The 26,448-nt window shown below is 49.6% G+C and overlaps 2 protein-coding genes across 2 annotated transcripts in view; both read right to left on the bottom strand.

The window, feature by feature from the left end:
* Positions 1–26,448, bottom strand: part of SDHB (succinate dehydrogenase complex iron sulfur subunit B) — a 689,037-nt gene that overhangs the window by 42,277 nt on the left and 620,312 nt on the right. The window lies entirely within an intron of this gene.
* PADI2 (peptidyl arginine deiminase 2) overlaps positions 5,983–26,448 on the bottom strand; it is a 579,517-nt gene continuing 559,051 nt past the window's right edge. Inside the window, exons 8-17 of the mRNA XM_050791164.1 lie at positions 25,208–25,386; positions 23,311–23,414; positions 22,438–22,549; positions 21,254–21,361; positions 17,802–17,953; positions 15,165–15,309; positions 14,341–14,434; positions 10,573–10,658; positions 9,281–9,409; positions 5,983–8,476 (exon numbers count right to left, since the gene is read on the bottom strand). Coding sequence (XP_050647121.1) covers positions 8,243–8,476; positions 9,281–9,409; positions 10,573–10,658; positions 14,341–14,434; positions 15,165–15,309; positions 17,802–17,953; positions 21,254–21,361; positions 22,438–22,549; positions 23,311–23,414; positions 25,208–25,386 — 1,343 coding nt within the window. The 3' untranslated portion in view covers positions 5,983–8,242. The remainder of the gene's footprint in view (positions 8,477–9,280; positions 9,410–10,572; positions 10,659–14,340; positions 14,435–15,164; positions 15,310–17,801; positions 17,954–21,253; positions 21,362–22,437; positions 22,550–23,310; positions 23,415–25,207; positions 25,387–26,448) is intronic.

The raw sequence follows: 26,448 nt of genomic DNA, 5'->3' as shown, positions 1-26,448 counted from the left end.
GCATGACTGCAATCTATATTTTAGCTACTCACTATAATCACAATTTTGCAGACATATTATACACCTGGACCTCTTTGTGTCTCTACTCAGCTTGGCAACCCCTCCTCCCCTCTTTGCCTAATCATTCATTTCTACATTCATTCGGCAGTCATTCATCTTAGCAGAAATGAACACCAGGCCATCCTTGGTCATTCTTCCAGCAGGAAAGATGTGTGTGTATGTGTGTCCACAGATTTTTGTACCTTATTCATTCCTCCATTCAGCAAGTATTTATCAGGTGCCTATTCCATCAGTGTGCCTCTCTGTTTTCCTGTCTGTCTCCCTGACTCTGCTGTCAGCTCCTTGAGGGATGAGATCATGTCTCATGCACAGGGCTTTCCAGGGAGAACAAACACCCTGGTTCGCCGAGCGTAGTTCCGGATTCTCCTGTTGCCCTGGTGGAATTATTTGTAGGGCTCCTCTGAGCTCTCAGAAATACCCTGGTTTAGATGAAAAATTGTAGGATCGCTGGTTTTACACACCGTACACTCTTGGCAAATGTTAATGGAAGAAAGTGAACGGATGGATGAATGAATATAATTTGCTTTCCACGATTTAGAGATGCCATCTTCCTCCGAGCTGAGGACTAGAGAGAACGCATACTGAGCCACATAGAGAGCATTTCATTGTGGGCTTTATTGCCTTAGAGGAGTTTGTAGGAATCCTGTAATCGCTAGACATCTTGCTTGCAGGTAGAGGGGATTTCTTGTTGATAAGATTCTTCTAGGTCGGGCGCGGTGGCTCACGCCTGTAATCCCAGCACTTTGGGAGGCCGAGGCGGGCGGATCACAAGGTCAGGAGATCGAGGATACCACATGCTAAAAAAATACTGACTGGCGGGCGCCTGTAGTCCCAGCTACTGCAAAGATAAGGTAACAACAGCGTTTGTGAATAAAATACCTGACATGCTAAAAACTGACTGGTGCAAAGATAAGGTAACATTTGTGAATAAAAGAATGCTAAACTTGGGTTAGGAAGCTGTTTCTTTTTTCTTTTCTTTTTTTCTTTTGAGACGGTGTCTTATTCTATTGCCCAGGCTGCAGTGCAGTGGCATAATCTTGGCTCGCTGCAATCTCCACCTCCCGGATTCAAGCAATTCTCCTACTTTAGCCTCTCCAGTAGCTGGGATTATAGATGTGCGCTACCGTGCCCAGCTAATTTTTGTATTTTTAGTAGAGACAGGGTTTCGTCATGTTGGCCAGGCTGGTCTTGAACTCCTGACCTTAAGTGATCTGTCCTCTTGGCCTCCCAAAGTGCTGGGATTATAGGCATGAGCCACGGTGCCCGGCTAGAAAGCTGTTTCTGAGATGTAGTCAAGAGCAGGAGCTCAGTGGGTGGGCTCTGGAGCCAGACCACTCAGGTATGAATCCCAGCTCTGCCATTTCCTGCTGAGTAATCTTGAGCAAGTCACTCCCTCTCTCTGAGCTTCAGTTTCCTCATCTGTAAGGCGGGGATAACAGCCTCACAGCTTAGTTTTGATAATTAGATGAGATGACGAATGCAAAGTATTAGGTCGAACCATCAAAAATCGCCTCTATTTGACCATTTTGACCTTCCAAATGGGGTTTCATATAGTTCCACCTGGCGGGAATGCAATCAGTGTTTAAGAAATGTTTGGGCTGACTTTTCTGCTTCCATTGCCTAGCTGAACAGATGTTTCATTCTTTTATTCAAAACACATTTGCTGACCACCAGCTATGAGCCAGGAATTGCCATCAGTGGGAAAACAAAATATTCCCCCCCTTTTTTTTTTATTATACTTTAAGTTCTAGGGTACATGTGCACAACGTGCAGGTTTGTTACATATGTATACATGTGCCATGTTGGTGTGCTACACCCATTAACTCGTCATTTACATTAGGTATATCTCCTAATGCTATCCCTCCCCCCTCTCCCCTCCCCACCATAGGCCCCGGTGTGTGATGTTCCCCTTCCTGTGTCCAAGTGATCTCATTGTTCAATTCCCACCTACAAGTGAGAACATGCAGTGTTTGGTTTTCTGTTCTTGCGATAGTTTGCTGAGAATGATGGTTTCCAGCTGCATCCATGTCCCTACAAAGGACACGAACTCATCCTTTTTTTGGCTGCATAGTATTCCATGGTATATATGTGCCACATTTTCTTAATCCAGTCTGTCACTGATGGACATTTGGATTGATTCCAAGTCTTTGCTATTGTGAATAGTGCTGCAATAAACATACGTGTGCATGTGTCTTTATAGCAGCATGATTTATAATCCTTTGGGTATATACCCAGTCATGGGATGGCTGGGTCAAATGGTATTTCTAGTTGTAGATCCTTGAGGGATCGCCACACTGTTTTCCACAATGGTTGAACTAGTTTACAGTCCCACCAACAGTGTAAAAGTGTTCCTATTTCTCCACATCCTCTCCAGCACCTGTTGTTTCCTGACTTTTTAATGATTGCCATTCTAACTGGTGTGAGATGATATCTCATTGTGGTTTTGATTTGCATTTCTCTGATGGCGAGTGTTCCCCCCCTTTGTGTGTGTGTGTGTGTGTGTGTGTGTGTGTGTGTGTGTGTGTGTAATGGAGTCTCGCTCTGTCCCCCAGGCTGGAGTGCAGGGGCATGATCTTGGCTCACTGCAACCTCTGCCTCCAGAGTTCAAGCGATTCTCCTGCCTCAGCCTCTTGAGTAGCTGGGATTACAGATGCCTGCCATCACGCCGGCTAATTTTTGTATTTTATTAGAGACCAGGTTTCACTTTGTTGGCCAGGCTGATCTCGAACTCCTGACCTTAGGTGATCTGCCCGCCTTGGTCTCCCAGAGTGCTGGGATTACAGGCATGAGCCACTGTGCACGGCCGGAAAACAAAACATTCCTTTTAAAGACTGAACGTATCTCTTCAGCTCTTCAGTAGCGCAGTAGCCTGCGCATGGGGCCTTAGCATGCTGGTCAGAGACTGTTAGTCATCTTTGGGTATAACCAGGGCTGTCAGAAAGCAGACTTTTGCTGGTGGAAGGTGAGGGGTCGAGGCCAAGCTGGCGTGGCCTGAACCCAGCAGTTTCCTTACAGACTACCCAGAGAAGACCTTTGCTTTTTCAAAGATCAGGGCTGAAAAAGAGCCCAGCTGGCCAGGGGGATGGGGTGAAGGTCTTTCACATCAACCAGGCTTGAGACAAGGCTGCAGAGCTGGGCTTTCTGCCTGGGGGCATCCTTTTTCTGCATGTGCAGCTGGAGAAGGGATCCTACATGCTGCCATTTGGTGTCACTCACTGTATTTAGTTGCTAATAACTTTTCCATCAGCCCCTTGGATCTGATACCACTTGGGTGAGGATCCTGCATGAATCTCACTGGTGAGGCAGATGGATTCCTGGCTGCTTTTTGTTTCAGGGGAGAGACCTCCCCCCAACCACTTCCATGGGGTTTTGGCTATGCCAAGGTGTGGCTCAGATCCCATCTGGAATGCTGGAGGAATCTGAGATAACAAGCTGCTCTCGCCTGGGACTCCAAGTACACATTTTAGATTAAATGCAGAATCAGTTGTATCCACAGGAACAGTGAGAGTAAAGAGAGGAACTGGTGGGGTGTTCCCATCTTGACAGTGGGCAGAGGGAACTTGGCCAAAGACAATCACGTTGCAGAGAGAGAGGGAGGTCCTGGTAACTTGGCAGCAGCCATGATTCAGACAAGAGGACTTTCTGGAAGGGCAAGGGTCTGCATACCAGGGCCAGTGATGGTTCGTATCTATTTTACATTTCTCTTTTCAGTATTATAATAATAAACTTTTCTTAACCATTGCAGTCAAACTAGCTGGACTCTGGGGGTTTAAGGAATGTGCCTATTTCCACAATTGGTGCTCAGCCTGGCAGAGAAGATTCTAGAACAATACCTTCCAATATGATAGCCACTTGTGGCTATTGAGCACTTAAAATGTGGCTAGTCTGAATAGATGTGTGATATAAGTATAAAATAAACATTAGATTTCAAAGACTTACTACCAAAAATGAGAATGTAAAATATCTCACTGAAATTTTAAAATTTGGATTACATATTGAAATGATAATGATTTGGATAGATTGGGCTAAAGAAAATATATTATTAAAATTAATTTCACCTGCATTTTACTTTTTAACTGTGACTACCAGGAAATTCAAGATCACATTATGTAGCTTGCATTATATTTCTATTGGAAAGTGCTGCTCAAAAGTCTCAAGGTGACACTCAGTGACCCTGAGGTGGGTGATTGGCCAAGATGTGAAAACATCACCAGGATGAACTTGTTGAACATCCCAGCATCCATTGGGGAGTTGCAGAACTAGGTGGATCAGGAAATCCATGAAAGATTGGCCTTGCAGTGGCTTGGACCACATTAGTTGGGTATAAAACGGATTTCAGCAGAGCACAGTGACTCACGCCTGTAATCCCAGCACTTTGGGAGGCTGAGGTGGGCAGATCACAAGGTCAGGAGATCGAGACCATCCTGGCCAACATGATGAAACCCTGTTTCTATTAAAAATACAAAAATTACCTGGGTGTGGTGGTGCATGCCTGTAATCCCAGCTACTCTGCAGGCTGAGGCAGGAGAATCACTTGAACCAGGGAGCTGGAGGTTGCAGTGAGCCAAGATCATGCCACTGCACTCTAGTCTGGCGACAGAGCAAGACTGTCTCAAAGAAACAACAAAACAAACCCCCAAAAAGGGGATTTCAGAGGCCTGGTCCCCTGGGTTAAGCCTGGGAGTAAGTCAACCAGTGATTTTCATTTTGCAGTGGCCTCTTTAAAACAATGGCACCAAGATATTTGTCTAGAAGCCCAAGATGGGACTAAGGAGTGAGAAGGGCCCCAGGTGTCTCCCAAGAACTTGGAAGCAGCATCTAGACTCAGCAGCCAATCAGGTGGCTCTGTTTTAGGGCCTCAGGAGTTTGTACACAAAGACCCTGTTAGATCACGGTTATGTTGTACAGATTTTCATACCATGGGTCAAATCACAAATACTTATGTGTAATAGCTTTTTATTAAAAGAACACAGCATCACCCAGAGCAGTGGACCTGGCTGGTGACCTGCCCAGACCCTCTTCTGGTTGTGGCAGCCCATTTCTCCAGCCTGTGACTTTGCTCCTAATCCCAGTTGTGATCTTTAGATGGTTTTCTGTGAGCTCCTGGTACCCCCTCGCCCATTCAGAGGGCCACAGTCCCCACAGCCAATGACTGGTGCAGACGGACAAAGACTCAGCCTCCAGATAGGACAGCTCAGAGATGCCATTTGTGCTCCAGAGCTCTCCAGGGATCGGGCTGAGGCTTCACCTCACACTCTTGTATAGTTTCTTCCCCTTCCTTGGCCTGCTCCCCCAGTTCCCATCTTGGTTTCTTCTGGAGGCTCTTTTTTTTGAGACAGGGTCTTGCTCTGTCATGTGGGTTGGAGTGTAGTGCAGTGACACAATCGTGGCCCCCTGCAGACTCCACATCCTAGGCTCAATCTATCCTCTTGTGTCAGCCTCCCAAGTAGCTGGGACTACAGGCATGTGCCACCATGCCCAGCTATTTTTTTAAAATTTTTTATAGAGATGGGGATCTCACTATGTTGCCTAAGCTTGTATGCAACTCTTGGGCCCAAGTGATCCTCCCGCCTCGGCCTCCCAAAGTGCTGAGGTTACAGGCATGAGCCACTGTGCCTGGCCCTTTCTTAATAAATCACTTGTTGTCAAATGCTCATCTCAGGGTCTGCTCCTGGGGAACCCCATCAGAACAACATGGTCAGACTTTATTGCAGGTACTGGTCTTCACCTTTGGGGGTGGCCATGTAATATGCAGTCACTGAGTGTGTGGGGGATTCCGAACCCTCAAGATATCTATGCTGAGAGCCCAGACCCCGTGCGCAGAACAGCAGGGGCTGCAGGACCAGGAAGGCCCAATATGTGGCTTGCCTCACTCCAGGCCATGTCTATGAAGCAGCAAAGAACATCACACCAACAGCCATGTGACTTCCCCTTGGACCATTTATTTCATTGTTCTTTAGTCGAGCTCTTCCCTAAACATCTTTAGATCTCTACCACAGGCTCTTTTCCAGAAATTTGAAACTGTGTTCTTCTTGCCATCTTCACGACACCCCCTGCCCTCTTACATAGGATATTTCAACATCAAGGTGGAAACAGGAACTTAGCTGAGTTTTGCAACAGAGAAGCATATTCTAGGCCTACATTTATAGAAAGTGGGGGTGGGGAAGAGCCATGAGTCCACAGGGGTACATCCACACCGAGGGTCGTCACACTGGGTGGGCAAGTGAGATGGGAAACGGTGTGTGAGTCCTGGGAGCTTCAGAAACATCAGAAATTACCGACATCATTGGGGAAAGCCTTAGAAAAATCTATAAAGACACACTGTCTGCACGTGGGAGGCACTCACTTCCCCCTAATGTAGACTAAAAAAAAAGAAAGAAAACCCATAAACCCACATTAACCAAACACACACACACATGACAAACTCTAAGTCTCCAGACAGACACCCTCAAATAGGCACTTGGTGTTTTCAGCTCTGGGGCTGGAGAGATCTGGGGCTTTGGCCTCCAAAGGCAGGAGTTGCTGTCCCCAGAGAGGAGACAACAGCTTCTGGAGGCTCTGGGGACTCACTGGATAGGTACTGGCCAGCTAGATGGGAAGGAGGGCTGTTTAAAGAACACCCCCTCCCACCGCCCATTTCACCATGACAGTGACTTGCTGGAAGTTTTGTGCCCTGAGGATGAATTTCTGAATATAGTGGGCTGGCATTTCTAAAGAACGCATCACTGAAGGGGCAGGGGCTGGCCTTTAAATGTGAACTTTGCATGTTGGGGACTGATGGGTTCCATGCCAGTAGGGACCAGGTCCAGATTGCTACTAACCACTGTGTTTGCAGAGCCCAATGCCGTGCCTGGCGCTTAGGGGCATACAACAAATGTTTGTTGAATGGTTGAAAGAAATAATCCCAAATGAAAATCTTGTTCCTCCAAGAATATAATTACATTATAACCTTTTCATTGGTTATAAATTGGTTCTTCAAAATGGGATTATAATTCCTTTATTCTTCTGGCCCTAAAGGAACTTTTAAAGATTGAAATTGAGTCTTTTCACTTGGAGCCAGGAATGAATCTGGGTATGTCCAAATGAGAGGGTTTTTGGCAAATGCACTGGTGAATTTCAATGGGATAATCAAACCACCCCTAAGCTGGCAGCTGACCCAAAACTGGCTGTTGGGCTGGAGGGCAGGCCAGGGTCCTTATGTGTTGGATGTGGTGTCTGGGACGAGGGGCTGGTCACTTATTATGCCCCAGGGAAGGCCTGATTCTGGCTGCTGGTGAACAAGTTCTTGTCTAGCTGCCTGGACAGATGGCATCAGGAATAAAAAGGAAGAAAGTCAAGGCAGTGGGAGGAGGAAGGTCAGGGACTGACCAGAGAATCAAGGACCAGGCAAGAGAGGATGGATATGGCTGACCAAGGGCATCTTTACACATTGAACTCTCAGGCCACAAGTATGCTGGTCTGGGGAGAAATCCCCATGCATGCGGGGGAACCTGCATCCATGAGACAGATGAGGTAAAAGGAGCATCCCACACGTGGGGAAACCTGCTCAGATGAAATATTTCCAGGAAGGTTCTAAGCTAACTTACTGGACTCTCAGGGAGTGGGGAGGACTAGCCAACAGTGTCCATGCTGCAGAGAGAAAGCCAAGAGGATTTGACAGATTGGTAAGGAATGAAAAATTGGAGGTGGCCACCTGGAAACCCTAAGGGAGGTGGATTTGAAATGATGATGGCAGTTCAAGATACGTCTAGGGTCCTGGGGTCCTGGGGTCCCTTTCCATGGATTCTACCTTGATTTTCAGAGCATGGCTGCTGGAAGAACTGGCGATCCCAGAATCTCCTTCCCTTCTCCCCTCATTCAGTGTCAGACTAGAGACTCAAAATTCTTTGGGGAACGGTTTGGGCACATGGTTTGCTGTGTTTTGTTTTGTTCCTTATGTCAGGGCTATAGAGACACTGGCCCAGCTATTTTCAGCAGGGACAGAGTCGAGGCTCACTGGGGATGGCTTCAGAGGACACTGAGGCCCCGCTCAGGGAGGGCAAGGCACAGACACCCCAAATCCCACCCCACGTCCCAAAGGTCTCCCAGCGGGGCTGTCCAGTCCATGTCAGCAGAAGGCTCTGGGCATGTGAGGGGTCTGGAGAACTCAGGGAAGGAGGCAAACACCAGGGCCCCTGGCAGGTCAGGGCACCATGTGCCACCACTTGAAGGTAAAGGGCTTCCTGCGGACGTTGGTGCCGCAGTGGACTTCCCCCAGAAACTTGTGGTAGGCAGAAATGTCGTCGATGAAGGTGCATTCGAGGCCCAGAGGCTCCAGGAGGCCGCGCACGTGCATCTCCAGGCAGCACTCCTCCTCCACCTGTGGCCCGAATGGTTTGGGGATGCCCAGGTCCTTGTCCAGCACGATCATGTTCACCTGTGATGGGGGATTGTGATGGTAACAGCTTCCATTTAGTGAGCACCTACTATACACATGCCCGTCTTAAGCTCACTGAACCCTCACAGCAACCTGTGAAGTAGTAACTGTGATTGGATAGGGACGGAGTGGGTCTAAGTCACTCACAAATGGCAGAGCTGAGGCGGAAAACCAGGCAATCTGCCTCTGTATGTATGTGTGTGCAAAAGCATTCACATGTCTGTACATGTATGTATACATGGCTATATATGCATGCATCAGTGTGTACATGTACATGTGTATGAATGTGCACACATGCGTGAGTATGTATGCATTTGTGTGTGCATGTGTATTTCTGTGTGTGCATGTGTGTGTATATATGTTCATGCTGCACGTGTTTCTGTGTGCACGTGTATGTATATGTGTCCACGCATGCACGTGTGTTTATGTGTGCGCATGTGTGTATATATGTGTCCATGTGTGCATATGTATTGTTCTAACCTCTTTCTATGTTATGGAAGACTCTCCTCTATGTAACAGGAATCCCTCCTGTACATAAAGGACTTTTAATCTTTTGCACAGCACTTTCCTATCTGTTAAGAAAAAGGGTTCCCAGTATCTCAGTGAAGCAGCTAGGACGAGCATATCACCCCTAGGAGGAAATGGAGGCCCAGAGAGGGCAAGTGCCTGAGGTGAGGTCACACAGCAGTGCAGCCAGGATTGGGACCTGGGCCTCCCCATTGGACAGCCTCAGTTGAGGGGTCCTTCTGGATCTGGCTGCCCTATACTGGCATGGGGCGAGGGTTGGGGTCCGCAGGGCCTCACCATGTTTGGGAAGAAGGCTCTGGCGCGGTGGTCCTTGTCCATCTTGAACAGAGCGGGCAGGTCAATGATGTCCTGCTCTGTCAGTCCCAGCTCCTTCTTGAGGATGTCACGGTTCCAGTCCAGGCAGCGCTGGGAAGGAGAAAGGAGGGAGGGCATGCAGGTGAGGGGGACACACACCTGCCACCTTGTCAACCCCATCCCAGTCTGCAGCACCAGGCCAGGGGCCCCGGCACTCCAGAGAGACTTCTAGCACTCAGTGGGCACCTCTGCAGCCTCTCCCCGGCCCTGTCTACCAGGGTTCAGGACAGAGGATGGTCACAGATGTCAGAGCAGCAGCTGCCATTTCCCCAGCACTCACTAGAGCCGGTCCCTGTACTAACTGTTTCCCACACAGCACCTCAGTGACCCCTTGGGCCACCCAACACTGATGATTTTGGTAATAACAAAAGCTAATGTGTACATGTGCCTGGTACTGTCTAAGGGCATTACATAGACTGCTTATTTAAGCTCCAGCCCTGTGATACAGATGCTATTATTATCCCCTTTTAATTTTTTTTTTTTTTGAGACTGAGTCTTGCTCCATTGCCCAGGCTGGAGTGCAGTGGCATGATCTCGGTTCACTGCAACCTCCACCTCCTGGGTTCAAGTGATTCTGCTGCCTCAGTCTCCCAAGTAGCTGGGATTATAGGCGCCCGCCACCACGCCTGGCTAATTTTTGTATTTTTGGTAGAGATGGAGTTTCAATATGTTGGCCATGTTGGCCTTGAACTCCTGACCTCAGGTGATCTGCCCGCCTCGGCCTCCCAGAGAGTTGGGATTACAGGCATGAGCCACCACGCCCAGCCAAAATTTTTATTTATTTATTTATTTTGTAGAGACAAGTGTCTCACTATGTTGCCCAGGTTGGTCTCAAACCCCTGGCCTTAAGCAATCCTCCCACCTTGGCTTCCCAAAGTACTGAGATGACAGGTATGAGACACTGTGTGTGGCCCCCATTATCCCCTTTTTAGAGATGAGAGAACCAAAGACAGCCTTAGTGAGTTGCCCATGGGCCTACCATCCCAAGTGAGGGGCGGCACAATTTGGCACTCCTTTAACCCTGGGACTTTAGCCCAGAAGTAAAGCAAGGAGGCTGGCTGAATGCTGGTGGAGGCTCTTCCCCGTGCTGCTGTGCTCCGGGTCAGGAGCTCCTGAGCCCTCGGCCATTCTCTACGGAAGGCCCAAGGATGTGAGGGCCTGAGCCTCATCCCTCCCAGGGGCCCTCTGGCCCTGCACCCCTGCCCTGCCCTCACCTGAAAGTACAGGTTCTCCTGCACGAGGCTCTCGTTGGACAGAATCTTGTTGATGGTGATTCGTTTGCTGCTCATCCCACCCAAGCCTGCGGGGGTCAAAGGACAGGGGATGGTCAAGCTTTAGATACCCAGGCTGGGTGTTCCCCTTTTGCCAAGACCCTCCAGTCCCTGGGCTAACTGCTGGACTGGGACTGGGGAGATGGGGCTGGGGACAGGCTGGATCACAGGAGGGCACTCCCAGGAGAAATCAGGCCCCCTCTGTCTGGGAAGGGCAGCACACACTCTTTTCTCCAGTGTTGACTATGACATCTGAGCCAGGACAGTGGTGGCAGCTGCCTTGCTCTCACTCCGGCCAGTGGGATCAGGGGTGGTACAAGTAGCCCCCTGGTTCTCCCACCTAGAGCCTGCTCCTAAGGATGAGCAGCTGACCAGCATGAATGTGGCAGAAGCAGCATGGCCAAAGGGGACACCCTTCCCATTTTCCAGAACTGCCTCATCTTGGCTGCTGCTCGGGAGTGGCCTGCGTCTGGCTCCCATACCACATGATGGCTTATATGGCTTCCAGCTTGATTAGTAATGCCTAATGCTCAATGAGCACCTACTATGTGGCCGACACTCTTCTAAATGCTTTACATTGAATTAACTCATGGATCCTCCCCACATTTCTATGGGGTAGTCGCTACTCTGAAAAATGAGGAAACTGAGGCACAGAGAAGTTATGTGATTTATCCCAGGTCTTACACTAGGAAGTGGCAGAGTTGGTGTGCAGATCAGTCTGATTCCAGAGCCTATGCTCTTAACCTATTATTTATTTATTTATTCTTTTTTGGCCTCATCTGGGAAGAGCCTGCTGGTCAATTACACTTCCCAGGTTTATAGCTGCATAGCAGCAAAGATGCCCAGCTATAAGCTGGATGTAATCTTTGAGGCTTAGGGACTCAGAAGGCAGGGTCCCGGTAGAGACAGAAAACTTTAGGGATCTGTGATTTTCTAAAACTGATCCAAGTTCAGGGGATAGGTTCATATAAGCATTTTTCTGGAGGGCAAGTCTGTAGTTTTTATCATCTTTTAAAGGGATGTGTTGTCCCCCAATGTTGTAGGCTCTGATCCAGCAGAGATCCTGGCTCTTTGGCATCGCCTGGTTCACCTTCCTCTCCAGGTCTCCTGTGCACTTCCAGTCTCTGCTGACTGCACATCCACACATCCTCTCTATGTCTGTCCCAATTATGTGAATGTCTAAGTCCAGGAAATAATGTCTCACTCCAGTACTGACGACAACGATGTCTGACCATGCCTTCTGCCCATCAAAATCCACTTTTCTTCCTGTCCCCAAACTGCATTATATCTATTTTCTCTCTATCTCTCTTTCTAAAATACAAGGAGAAATCTGGGGCACTGCATGTCCCTATTTGTACAAAAATAATGGTCCCTATATCCTATGGGTAGGTTTTGAGGGTATGTTTAATATTAGAGAGGAAGCCTCCAGGAAGTCAGGACTCAAGCTCGCCAATCCAAGAACAAACTTCCCATTGATGGGGAATTTAAAAAGGGTGGTGGTGTTAAATTGGTCTTGTCTGTCCTAGACACCAGTGACAGTCAGGAACACTGTCTTTGGATCTGAGGGGCAGTCATGTATCAACCAGCTATGGGAGTGGATACCAAGCAGAAAAGTGACAAAAGTAATTTAAGAAAAAAACAGGCCGGGCACGGTGGCTCACGCCTGTAATCCCAGCACTTTGGGAGGCTGAGGCGGGCAGATCTTGAGGTCAGGAGATCGAGACCATCCTGGCTAACACGGTGAAACCCTGTCTCTACTAAAAATACAAAAAATTAGCCAGGCATGGTGGCAGGTGCCTGTAGTCCCAGCTACTCGGGAGGCTGAGGCAGGAGAATGGCTTGAACCTTGGAGGTGAAGCTTGCAGTGAGCCGAGATCGCACCACTGCACTACAGCCTGGGTGACAGAGCGAGACTCCATCTCAAAAAAAAAAAAAAAAAAAAGTATAATGGATATAGAGAGTGCTGATGCTTAGCCAGCATTGTAGATGTGTTTAATGTCCCGGAACTGTGCCCTTACAGATGATTAAAATAACAAATGTAGGCCGGGCACGGTGGCTCACACCTGTAATCCCAGCACTTTGGGAGGACAAGGCGGGTGGATCACGAGGTCAGGAGATCGAGACCATCCTGGCTAACACGGTGAAACCCTGTCTCTACTAAAAATACAAAAAAAAATTAGCCAGGCGTAGTGGTGGGTGTCTGTAGTCCCAGCCACTCGGGAGACCAAGGCAGGAGAATGGCGTGAACTGGAAGGTGGAGTTTGCAGTGAGCTGAGATCATGCCACTGCACTCCAGCCTGGGAGACAGAGCAAAACTCCGTCTAAGAAAAAACAAAACAAAACAAAACAAAACAAAAACAAATAAATGTATTAGATTAGGTATATTTTATCACAATAAAAAAGGTATTGGACATAAGGATGGCAACAGCAAAACATTGGGGACTACTAGAGTGGGGAGGGAGACAGGAGGGAAATAGTTGAATGACTAACTATTGGCTACTATGCTCAGTACTTGTGTGATGGGATCATTCATATCCCGAATTACACAAAATACTCAGGTAACAAACCTGCACATGTGCCCCCTAAATCTAAAACAGAAGTTGAAAAAGAAAAAAAAAAGTATGAGGAATTTGCATGGTGTCTGTAACCTGGCTGGCTGTCTCCACCTGATCATCTTTCCCTCTTTCCATGATTAATTCAAATCCAAACCTCATCCCGTCTATATATGTCCCAATTATGTGAATGTTCAAATGTAGAAGATCATGTCTCACTCCTGGGCTGACAACCACGATGTCTGACCATAATATGCCTTTTGCCCACCAAAGTCCACTTTTCTTCCTGTCCCTAAATTGTATTGTATTTTTTCTCTCTCTCTCTCTCTAAAATACAAGCTCCTTGAATGCAGACTGCACATCAGTTTTCTTTTCTTTTTCGAAATTTTTATTATAGAGAGGCTGGGTGTGGTGGCTCATGCCTGTAATCCCAGCACTTTGTGAGGCTGAGGCAGGTGGATCACCTGAGGACAGGAGTTCAAGACCAGCCTGACCAACATGGCGAAACCCCATCTTTATTAAATACAAAAAATTAGCTGGGCTTGGTGGTGCACGCCTGTAATCCCAGCTATTTGGGAGGCTGAGGCAGGAGAATCGCTTGAACCCGGGAGGCGGAGGTTGTAGTGAGCCAAGATTTCATCATTGCACTCCAGCCTGGTCAACAAGAGTGGAATTCTGTCTCAAAAAAAAAAAAAAAAAAAAAAAAAAAAAAAATATTATAGAGATGGGGCTCTCACTATGTTGCCCAGATTGGTCTCGAACTCCTGTCCTCAAGTGATCCTCCTGCTTCAGCCTCCGAAGGTGTTGGAATTGTAAGCATGAGCCACCAGACTTAGCTGCATGTCAGTTTTCAACCATTTAACCCTCCACTGGGTCTGCTGCCATTTAAAGTATACACTAGGCCTTGAAGATGTGCTATGCACTGCTGGTGACACTAAGGAGCTATGGGCTGCTCACAGTCCACCCAACCACAGCAAAGGTCACAGGAGGCCAGAGGTTCTTCCCACCATGGTGACCTCACAAACCCCGGATCAGGCCAGACACCCAGGGAAGTGGAACTGGGTGCTCAGGGACAAAGTGCTCATCTGCCCCACCCTCCCGAGGGTCTCTCTGGGGCCTCCAGCTCGCCACTTCCTGCCAAGGCCCTGTGACCACTTACCTTTGAACATGATGGCCTCTCCATGGCCGTCCTTCTGCTTCTCTCGGAAGAGCTTGTAGCAGGCCGAGGTGCTGGCCATAAGCAGCAGGAATTTCTCCAAGAGACAGTCCAGAGGGACAGAGTCAGCAGTGGGAGGGCACCCAAGGAGCATGGGGGAGGCCCTGCGCTGAGGACCCATTGCCTTGCCTGCTCATTGCCTCAGGCCCCCAACGCCGAGTGGCAAAGGCTGCCGGGGAGGGTGTTCTCTGCTTCAGAGGAATATTTCTCACCTTTCCTCTACCTCAGCAATGTCACCAGGTCAAGGCTCAGAGCCAAAGGTGGCCTTGGACAGGACTTCTCCAAGTTGCCAAGCAGCCATGCAATTTGCAGGGAATTTCCAGGGTATGAAGTTGTACCCATAAGAAAATGAAAGAACCTCTTTCCAGTGCCACAGGTGCATACTCTATTTCTCTCTAGAGTGTTATCGCCAACACAGTAGCCACTAGCCTTGTGTGACTATTGAACACTTGAGCTGTGGCTAGTCTGAATTGAGATGTATCATATGAGTAAAATCCTTACCAGGTTTTGAAGATTTAGTATGAGAAAAGAATTTAAATCTCTTGTTAATAATTTTTAGGTTGATTACGTGTTGAAATGCTAACATTTTGGATTTATGGGGTTAAAATTTTACCTGCCACAGCAACAACATGCAAACCAGCTTCAGCCTACTTCCTCCTTCCTTTATGCTGTCTGGTTCCCCTAGCTCTTGCCCTCTGCTGGCAGGGGCTGGTAATATATGGGTTTGCTGCTACCCCATTCACTCCAGCCACAGGGGGCTAGCTTACCTTTGTGCCAGGGATGGGGACAAAGGACATGAACTCATCCACGTGGCCCACAGTCAGCCAGTCCGAGTAGAGCTCCACGGGCGCCTGCACCTGCTGGGCCTTCAGGAAGTCACGCACCACCTTGGTCATCCTCCGACCACCAGACCTGGAGAAGGGAGGAAGAGGAGTTTCAGAAAACTACCCACCTTACCAGAGGGCCTGCAAAAGGAGTTTGGTCTCTGGGACCCATCCCGGACCCAGAGTGGCATCAGCAGAGAAGTCCCAGGAAGGAGACTAGGTTGGGTTAAGAGACCCTGGCACAGGCAGTAAGGCGTTTGAGTCCAAGGGGAAAGAAGTAGGTGTTAGTTGCAGCTGCGGCCTGTATGAAGGGCAGGGAGCCCAGACCTCAGCCCTCGAGGGTGCCTGTGACTGTGCGGAGGCCACATTCTGTGTGTGAGAGTCCCACCTGGCCTGCCGGAGGGGGCTAGGGCACAGGAGGGCTCCCAGATCTGCCCTCATCCACGTGCTTCTTTGCTACATTAACTTCTACTTATTTTAATCTTTTTTTTTTTTTTTTTCCTGAGATGGAGTCTTGCTATGTTGCCCAGGCTGGAGTGCAGTGGCATGATCTTGGTTTGCTGCAACCTCTGCTTCCCAGGTTCAAGCAATTCTCCTGCCTCAGCATCCTGAGTAGCTGGGACTACAGGCATGTGCTACCATGCCCGGCTAATTTTTGTATTTTTAGTAGAGACAGGGTTTCACCATGTTGGCCTCCCTGAGCTCCTCTAGGGGATTGGGGGCCCCTCCCTGGGCTGCCCTGACTCCCTGTCATTTTTTCTGTCGTTGTACGTCCCTCTATTTCATCAGGGTCTATGTGCATGCCTGAGACCTCTGCCATCTCCTTGAAGGCGGGGGCTGGGCCTCCTGTTTGGGACCCTGTGCCTGACACAGGGCCTGGCACTTGGCTGGTGCTCAGGAAATGGTTGCTGAGTGAATGAGTGGCCACTGAGTGGAGGGAGAAGGAGGCAAGAGTGGGCAAACAATCGCTGCCTGTGCCAGTGGCCTTCCCACAGAAGGTTGAGCATCCCATGTGACTCGGAGGAACCTGGTGCCCAAATCCTGGCTGATCCCATCTGTGCAGGCTCCTGGCAGCCCTTTTGTGGCATGAGAACCTAAGGTATTCAGTCTCTCTCCCCAGCGACTGCCCTGACAAGGAAGAATCTTTTCACTGGCTGGTGGATCAACTGGGCAGGGAGTGAGGAGAATCATGCACAGGCCTGGGAGCCAGGGACTCACATTTCTGGGGCAGGACCACATCTGCTCATACCTCTTTTAAGTACGGTATTCCTGAGGATTCATTGGTATGCTCCCACTCATACCTGTCAGTGTTCCTTTTCCGGACTCCTCCCTCCCTTCCCCAGCTGATTTATTTAATATTTAATTGAATTTAATTTTGTTTTCTGAGACGCAGTTTCACCCTTGTTGCCCAGGCTGGAGTGCAATGGCACGAGCTCGGTTCACTGCAACCTCTGCTTCCTGGGTTTAAGTGATTCTCCTGCCTCAGCCTCCTGAGTAGCTGGGAGTACAGGCGTGCGCCACCACGCCCAGCTAATTTTGTATTTTTAGTAGAGACGAGGTTTGTCCATGTTGGTCAGGCTGGTCTCAAACTCTGGACCTCAGGTGATCCGCCCACCTCAGCCTCCCAAAGTACTGGGATTACAGGCGTGAGCCACCGCACCTGGCCTAATTTTTTTTGAGACAAAATCTCTCTCTGTCACCCAGGCTGGAGTACAGGGGCATGATCTCAGCTCACTGCAACCTCTACCTCCCAGGTTCAAACAATTCTCATGCCTCAGCCTCCCAAGAAGCTGGGATTACCACTATGCCTGCTGATACTTGTATTTTTAGTAGAGACGAAGTTTTGCCATGTTGTCCAGGCTGGTCTTGAACTCCTGGCCTTAAGCAATCTGCCTGCCTCTGCCTCCCAAAGTGCTGGGATTACAGGCATGAGCCACTGTGTCCAGCCTATCTATCTGTCTGTCTGTCTGTCTATCTATCTATCTATCTATCTATCTATCTATCTATCTAACTATCTATCTATCTATCTTTGAGATGAGGTCTCTTTCTATTGCCCAGGCTGAAGTGCAGTGGCCTGATCTCAGCTCACTGCAACCTCCACCTCCCAGGCTCAGGTGATCCTCCCAACTCAGCCTCCTGAGTAGCTGGGACTACAGGTGCATGCCACCGTGGCTGGCTAATTTTCATATTTTTTGTAGAGACAGGGTTTGCCGTGTTACCCAAGCTGGTCTCAAAGCCCTGGACTCGAATGATCTGCCCACCTTGGCCTCCCAAAGTGTTGGGATTACAGGTGAGAGCTACCGTGCCCGGCCAACCAGCTGATTTATAATCTCATTATACGCCTTTCCATGTGGGGAAGAGAGTTGTTTATTTAGTTATATATTAGATCCTAAATCACACGAAGATGTAAAGGTTCGCTTAATTTTCTTTCCAAGGGTGTCAGTCTCTTAACAGGAAGTCGTGGGAGGGAATAATTCTCCCAGCCACTTGCTCCATGTGTGAGCAACCCAGGCCACCCTAAAAGAGAAACAGTGACCTCCCCACTCCCCCAGCCCCCAGCCCCAGCCTGGCTTCTCTTACAGAGGAAAGCTGCTCCCGATGAGGATGCGGCCAAGAGGGTATGTCTTGCCGTTCACGGTCACTGGGGGACTGACCTCCAGGTTTCCAAACGAGTCAAGGCTGGTGACAGGCTCAAAGAGGGGCTCCCGGGTCACGTAGCCAAAATCTGGGCCCTAGGCAGAGGGCACACACCTGCATTAGTCTTCTGCAGCCAGGGTCCTCAGCCCCCAAGCCAGCTACCCTCTTTTACCACCTTCAGTCTGGGTCTGTGGGCACTTAGTTTCTAGGCGGGTTGTCCATGGTCTTCCTATGATTAATAAAGAGCAGGGGGCCTGGGCATGGGGAGGCTGAGTGTGTGAGCATGTCGGTGTAAGTGTGAGAGTGTGTGTGAGAGTGAGTGGGAGTATGAATGTGAGTGTGTGGGCATCTGCATTCCTGTGTGTGCCTCTATTTCCCAAGCACAGATACATATTGGTGATTTCAGGATTAGTCCCCATTTTATGCTATGCACTTTCAGTTTCCCCATCTGTTTTGTTGTTGTTGTTTGTTTTTTTTTTTGAGATGGAGTCTTGCTCTGTCACCCAGGCTGGAGTGCGGTGGTGCGATCTCAGCTCACTGCAACCTCTGCCTCCCGGTTCAAGTGAGTCTCCTGCCTCAGCCTCCCCAGTGGCTAGGATTACAGGCAAGCACCATCCCTGGCTAATTTGTGTATTTTTAGTGAGATGGGGTTTCACTGGGTTGCCTAGGCTGGTCTCAAACTCCTGACCTCAAGTGATCCACCCACCTTGGCCTCCCAAAGTGCTGGGATTACAGGGGTGAGCCACTGCGTCTGGCCCATTTCCCCATCTATAAAGAGATACCAGATTAGGTAACCTGAGGAAGGGGAGCAGCTTGTATTATTACTGTGCAGTAAGAGAATTTTGCATCCTGACCCATTGTCATGTGACTTCTGGCATCCTCCTGCAAAAGGAATGTACTTCCCTGCCCAGTGTCAGACTTGGTCACGTGACTTGCTTTGGCCAATGAAATGTGAGCAGAAGGGATGCATGCCAGTGAACAGCAGAAGCCATAGGAACCCCCACGTGTGTCTGCCAACTCTTTGACTTCTCCCTGTGCTAGGAGAATGGCATTTCCCAGACTGGGGCTGCTCTGGCACCTTGAGTGCTAGAGTGAGGAAGGCATGAAGAAGCAGAGTGGCAGACCAGCATCAGCAATCAACAAGGAATGCCAGCAAGACACAGGCCTTTGCTGTTGTCAGTCATGGAGATTTCGGGTTGGTTTGTTACTTGGTGAAGCTGACCAATACATGTAAAAGTGGCAGCTGTGAATATACATGCCATCTTAACCCAGTCTCAACCTGCCAGACTTGCCACTGAGCCCAGAGGAAGCCTCAGAACCCTTCTTCACACAGAGCTCCAAAAAACTGGAGTTAGCACACAAGACATAACCCCATTGGCCCCTGAAATTTAAGATTCCTCTCATGACTTTTGGGGTACAAATACAGGAATCTTGTTTGGGAGCTTGCACTGGGCTTGGGATGAAGCTTGCCTGACAAAATCCAGTGGAGTAGGAGGATGTGGCTTATCCTGGCTCAGCTGAGAGGCTCCAGGGACAGCTGAACCCATGCGGTGGTTGGCAGCAGCTTAGCGCTTTCTCACCTTGGGGCCCCAGCTGGCAACATGGGAGCTTGCCGAGGCTGGGGTGCTGGGGCTCTACAGCACCATACAGGTGGGCAGGTATGCAGCACAAACCTGGGCCTGGTCTGGGCCTCAAGGAACAATGCAGCCGGGGGCCTTGGAACCAGGCCAGCCTAGAATACTAAAGGCAGGTGGTGACCTGGAAAGGCCTCGTTTCTCATGCCTGTGGCAACCATTGCTGGTGGTTGGTTTGACCCTACTCATCATAGTGTTAGGGAAAGTGGACAATAGGCTCACTGAGGACAGGGCCCAGGGAATGATAACCATAACAACAGTGAATAATGGTCATTATATCAGCCATGGCACTGATGCCTTATATAACGCTTTCAATCTTCACAACATTCTGTGAGACTGATATCATTTCTATCCCCATTTTACAGATGAGGAAACTGAGGCTTGTGGAAGGTAATTGCTTGCCCAAAGTCACATGGCTGCTAAGAGGTGCAATTAGGACTCAAGACCAGGTCCGCCTGACATTCCAAAGCTCTGTGCCGACGCCATTGGCTCTAGCATCTCCTTGTGAACAGGGCACTGGGTTAGGAATGTGGGGCAGAACAGATGTGAACCTGGCACAGGGTCAGCTCTGGGCAGTCCTGGCGTCTGACAGGAACGCTGTCCTGCATGTGTCCTTGGGAAAAGTCCCCTGACCTACTCCACTCCAGTCTCTTGTTTCATGCCCTGTTCAAACCTCCCCCAGCGTGTTCAGGGCAGAAGAGTGCAGACAAAAGAAAGATTGATTTCAGTTCTGCCCTCACACACTAGGTTGTTGAGGGCCTAAAAGGGGAGTGAGAATGGCTTCCAGAATGGGAGGAGTCAGATGGCTTAAAAACAAACACACAGCCCGCGGTCTCAAGCACCCACACTAGGGGAGGCCGAGACGGGCGGATCACGAGTTGAGGATCGAGACCATCCTGGCTAAACGGGAAACCCCGTCTCTATTAAGAAATACAAAAAAAAAAACTAGAGAATACTCGGGAGGCTTCCAGGGAATTGGAGTGAGCTCAGCATCCAGCCTGGGCTCCGTAAAAAAAAACAAACAAACAAACAAAAAACAAACACATGGCCAAGTACAGTGGCTCACACCTCTAATCCCAGCACTTTGGGAGGCCAAGTTGGGCAGATCACCTGAGGTCAGGAGTCCGAGGCCAGCCTGGCCAATATGGTGAAACCCCATCTCTAGTACAAATACAAAAATTAGCCAGGCGTGATGGTGCATGCCTGTAATCCCAGCTACTTGGGAGGCTGAGGCAGGAGAATCGCTTGAACCCGGGAGATGGAAGTTGCAGTGAGCCACTGCATTTCAGCCTGGGTGACAGAGCAAGACTCCGTCTCAGAAAACAAAAACAAAAACACACCCACACATGCACCGAAAACCATAGCCTCAAGGTGCTGATGAACTTGGAAGTCGGAACCATGATTTTTGACAATTGCATAACTATGTTTTTTTCTTCTTTGAAACTTACTTAACTCACTTTGCTGCAATTTGGAGGGGAAGGGCAGCACCAGGGACCAGGGCCTCTGGAACTAGATCTTACTCTATTTCCCTTAGCTCCCATTTCCCACTAGAAAACGCTCCATGTTTTGGAAAAACATCAGTTATCAGAGCAGGAAAGGACCTCAGAGGCAGCTATCCCAAGTGACCCGTTTTGCAGAGGAGAAACAGAGGCTCCAGGCAGCAGACAAATGTGTCAAGGTGGCCCAGGGTCTCCTGACCACTCTGTTTTATGAGAGTCTCTGGGATCATCCTCCATCCCCAAGTGGCCCTAAGCATCTTACCAGGAGCTCCTTCACAGGAAAGTCCTTTAGGTTTCCATCTCGGGGGGAGTCCAGCACCACGGGGAAGCCTTTGTGGGGGGCCTCGATGTAGCCAAACTCAATCTCATCCTGCAGGGACACCAAGGAGAGCTGTTAGATGAGCCCAAGGGACGATTTGTGCACATGGGCAGAAAACTCGAGAAACACAAGAGCATCAAGGAAAAAGAATGTCTATCTTGTTCCCCATCCCCTGGTCCCCCATCCTCCTCCCCTCACACTGACGATGGCAGCATAGGTGTCCACAGGCGGTCTCTGCACATCACAAGCAGGTTTCTTACCGATATCAGCTCCATTTTTTTTTTTTTTTTGAGACAGAGTCTCACTCTGTTGCCCAGGCTGGAGTGCAGTGTCATGATTATGGCCCACTGCAGCCTCAAACTCCTAGGCTCAAGCGGTCCTCCTGCCTTAGCCTCTGAGTAGCTAGGACTACAGGTGTGCACTACCATGCCAGGCTAATTTTAAAATTTTTTGTGGAAACAGGGTCTTGCTATGTTGCCCAAGCATGTCTTGAATTCCTGGTCTCAGGCAATCCTCCCACCTCAGTCTCCCAAAGTGCTGGGATTACAGGCATTATCCACCATGCATAGCCTAGACCTCACTTTAAAAAACACAATAACCAGGCGTGGTGGTGCACGTCTGTAGTCCCAGCTACTTGGGAGGCTGAGGTGGGAGGATTGATTGAGCCCGGAAGGCGGAAGTTAAAGTGAGCTGAGATCGTGCCACTGCACTCCAGCCTGGGTGACACAGCGAGACCCCGTCTCAAACAAAACAAAACACACAAATAGCAAACAGCATCCTGAATATGTTTTCCTTTGAGTAACAACTTAACTCGAAGCACATCCTGTATCCATATTGAGAGATTGGCTTCATCCTTTGTAGCGGTTGCACAGAACCTCCGGGAAGGCTGTTACTCAGTCCTCCACGGATGGACATTTAGGTTGCTTTGCAATCTTTTGCTACTACAAGAAGCAGCACTGCAGTGCGCTGCCTTGTATGTTCATGTCTTTGTGCACGTGTGCAGATATGAGCTGACAAAAGAATCTCCATCTGCAGAGCTGCTGGGTCCAGGCAGTTTACATGAAGCCGACTCTTCTTTGCCTGACCCCGGGGTCATGTCCTTCCCAGCCTGGACCTGGACTCCTCACCTGGATCCAGCGATCGCCTCGGTTTATGTACTGGAAGCAGACCTTCAGGTCACAGTTGGTTTTCTCCACCAGGTTCTTCACCTCTTTCAGGAACAGGTAATTATCCTTCATGCTGAGAAATTGGGGGAAGAAGGAGAGGCCAAGAGAAAGGGTGAGGAGGGGCCAGAGTCATCGCCCTGAGATGGTGACAGCAGCTGGTATCTCTGGGCTATGCTGGGCAGATCAGTCTACACCTGTGCTCACGGCCACCTTTATAAAGGCTGCTGGAATCAAAGGCCAAGTAAACCCACCCATTCATGTGGCGTTTGTCAAGGTCATGAACAAATAAAATGAGGAGGGGAACTCTCACCCCCACCTGTCCCAATGCCTTACACCTCTGACTCCACAGATTTTCAATTAAGAGCTATGCCTGGCATGAAGATGGGATGCATGTGAGGACCCGAGGGGTCCCTTTTGGGTTGCCAGACATCTAATCATAGGCACTTTTTCCCTTGGTTCTCATCTTGCTATTGTGGACCTAGCTCATAATAGGTGGTCAATAAAAGTCTGTTTAATGAATGAGTCAGATGAGCTGCATTTCCACTGCATAGGAGGTTGCTAAGTGCGTGGTAGGGGGTTAAGCAAGAGAACAGAAGGGCAGCTATTATTTTTAGAGTATACCCTGCATGCTGGATCTTGGATAAATGCTTTGCCTGCTTCGCCTCATTTAATCCTCACCGTGACTCTATGATGTGGGCATTTCAGAGAGGCTGAGAAAGTTGCTAAAGGTAACACAGTGGTAAGTGATGGGGCCAGGAACTAGACTCATGTCCATCTGACTCGGCTCTTGGCCACTCTGCCATGCTGCCTCTCCAGGCTGGGGCCACCCCTTACCAGCATACAAACACCGACACAGGAGGCAGGATGTTGGGGGTCATGATCCACGGAGCAATTCGGAATATCACGGTGTCCGTGAAGATGGGTGTCAGGGGAATGTCCTGGGTGTGAGAGACAAGGCGTGGGGGGTCAAAAGGTCTTGTTAGGGTGCTTTCTTTGCCTGCCTTTCAAAGCGGGTGAAACTGATGACTGAATACATTTCCTGAGTACTTGCTGTGCACCAAGACTGTGCTAAGTACTTTCACACGTGCCAATTCTTTTCTGCCTTCCGACCACCACAGGAGGTAGATACTGCTATGATCCTCACTTTTCAGATGGGGAAACTGAGTCATGGGGCTGTTAACTGCCCAAGGTCACATAGTTGGTAAGTGGTAGAGCCAGGCTTTACACCCAGGCAGTCAGCTGCTGAGTTCACACTCTTAACCACTGTCTTATCTTGTCCAATCAAACTTCTCTTCCTGAAATCGCCCCACGCAACGGTTGAACCAGTCCCATGCCTTCCTCTGTTTTTGCCCTGGGCACCTTGCCCTTTTCTGTGTGTGGGCATTTTGGCATTGTTTTGGGTCAGTTTTGCTATGTACAGACTGTTTTGTTTTAAGGAATGGTCAAGCAGCTTGCCTGGAACCCGAGGGAAAGTGAGGTCTGATTCCAGGGTTCCTTTGTGGGGCTGGCTTTCAAAAGCTATAGGAAATGGACCCCATCCTTGGTGGGGAGGTGCGGGGGTGGGGGGACTGTTGCACGGCTTGCCTTGCTTGCCGTGGTCTGCCTTTTGAGTCTCTGTGGGTGCTTGAGAGATCCTGGGGTTCCGGTTGCCCTGGGCATGGGTGCCATCAGAAGCCCCATCCCTGTCCTCTATCCTGTTGGCTTTGCCTTTTGCACTTCCCAGGGAGCTTGAGGGTGCCTTGTAAGTAGAACTTTACAAGTTTGGATGCTCACAACCACCCCAGGCAGCAGATGCTTTTTGGATTTTCTGTCTTATAGATGGAGAAAGTACGGCATATTACCCTTAACTAAGGAAATTAACAGGAAGCTTAATGCACTTGCCTAGCGTCTTGTGGTGGTTAAACCAGGAGTTGAACCTGGGCAGTCTGCTGCCAGGGCTCATTCTCATACATCTCAGCTAGATCCAGCCTCACCCTTGTATAGCACCCATTGTATCCTTTCCCAAAGTGGCCTGGGGATAAAAATGAGGGGCTCTTGTGTCTGTGAGAGCAGTCAGGTCCCTCCCTTTTTTTCTGAGTGAAACAGGGTGGGCCTGAGAGACTAGGGTCTGGGGATGAAAGGTCTTTGTGATGAGAGGTTCTTGTGCACACAGCATGCCCTCAGTGAGGCGGGCTTCCCTAGAGGGACAGGACCTCTTCTTCTCATCCAGCTTCTCCCAAAAGCAAGAGCAAAGCTAGCTGAGACGCCTGGCCCCAGGGTAGGACACAACCTGAAACTGGGATTTGGGGTTCAGCCTGCAGTCAGAGCTGGTATAAATCAGAGTAGGGCAGGAAGTACAGAGCGCACAGTAGGTGGTCAGCAAACCCCACCCGGGTGGCTGCTTAGAGCCTTGTGCTAATCAGCAGGACTCTGGGCCTCAGACCTAGGCAGGGAGCAGGGAAGGCCAGGGCACAGGTGTGGAATGTGTCAGAAAACATTGCCCACAGGGAATCCGTGGGGAGCAGGAGCAGCAAGGAGACTGGCTCAGAGGACCCAGAAGCATGGCTCAGAGGACCCTGGCAGCCACATGCAGGCTTTGCAGGGGTCATCGAGGTCTCCTAGCCTGGACCCACCCCCTTGGCGCTTTGAGCGGGGTGGAGCATAGTGTGGGCTCCTAGGAATGGCCCACTGGTAAAAGCCCCACCCTGGCCCCCGGGGGTAGCCCCCTGTGGTGGAAGCCTGGAGCCCTCACCTGGGCCATGTACTCCAGCAGGCTGACATGGATGGAGACCAGGCCTGAGAAGCCCTCGTCGGGGAAACAGAGGCCTTCTACGAAGAAGAGCAGCTCCGCGGAGCCACCCGTGTACTTGACCACATGGTAGAGCTTCCGCCGGCCCAGGATGTGGATATAGCGTTGGCCGAAGAACGGGTCTGGAGGGAAAAGGACCAACGTCAGACTCCCACTCACATCAGAAAGAGGTCAGTGGGGTGGTATCACTGATGGGGACAAAAGGGCAAAGTAGTTTGTTCTCTAGACAGAGAGAAAAGCACAAGCAGAAAATGCCACCAGAGTGGCCATGGCTAGGAGTCATCGTCATTTTCTCAGCACTGCTGTGTGCTGGCTGTGTGGCGCTTCGCCAGACAGTCACCCTCTCTGGCTTTTGGCTTCCCCATCTATGAAATGAACAAGCTCTCTCTGAATGGCCGATAGGAAATTGCCAGCTGAGCAGTTAGTGGTGTCAGGGGAGGGTATAATTGTTTCCATTTCACAGATGAGGAAACCGATCTCAGAAAGGAGGAGTGGCTTGTCCGAAGTCAGAGAGCCAGTAAATAGCTGAGCTGGGACTCAGGTTCAAGTCCAATTCTGAAACCCAAGCTCTCATCCCCTTTGTATAAACAAAACATAAATGTGCCCATTAGTACCAAAAATTCCCTCCATATCATGGAAGCAGTGTTGGTGTAAAGGCCAGTGCATGGGCTGTCCATTTTTGTGGCTGGGCGGAAAGGCAGGTTCCTCCAGTGCTCCTGCCCTCCTGAAAGCTCCCAGTTCGACTTGTGCTGTCCCCTCTGCCTGAAACAATCGTGTCCCTTCTTCCTTCAGGCCTTGGTTTGTGTCACTTGCAACAATCCGGCCCAGATCCCCCAGAGACAAAGCCAGGGGCTCTGCTTGGAGCTCCCACAGCCCCCTGCCGTCTCCATCACAGCCTTTATTTATTTACTTATTTGTTTATTTATTTATTTATTTATTTATAGACGGAGTCTCGCTCTGTAGCCTAGGCTGGAGTGCAGTGGCGCAATCTTGGCTCACTGCAACCTCTGCCCACTGCAACCTCCCAAGTAGCTGGGATTACAGGGCACACCACCATATCTGGCTAATTTTTGTATTTTTAGCAGAGACAGGGTTTCGTCGCCATCTTGGTCAGGCTGGTCTCGAACCCTGTGCCTTAAGTGATTTGCCTCCCTCACACTCCCAAAGTGCTGCTATTACAGGTG

The sequence above is a fragment of the Macaca thibetana genome, chromosome 1 (genome assembly GCF_024542745.1).
Source record: "Macaca thibetana thibetana isolate TM-01 chromosome 1, ASM2454274v1, whole genome shotgun sequence".
NCBI lineage: Eukaryota > Metazoa > Chordata > Mammalia > Primates > Cercopithecidae > Macaca > Macaca thibetana.
The sequence above is the reverse complement of the archived record's forward strand: the minus strand, read 5'-3'. Positions and strand labels throughout refer to the sequence as shown.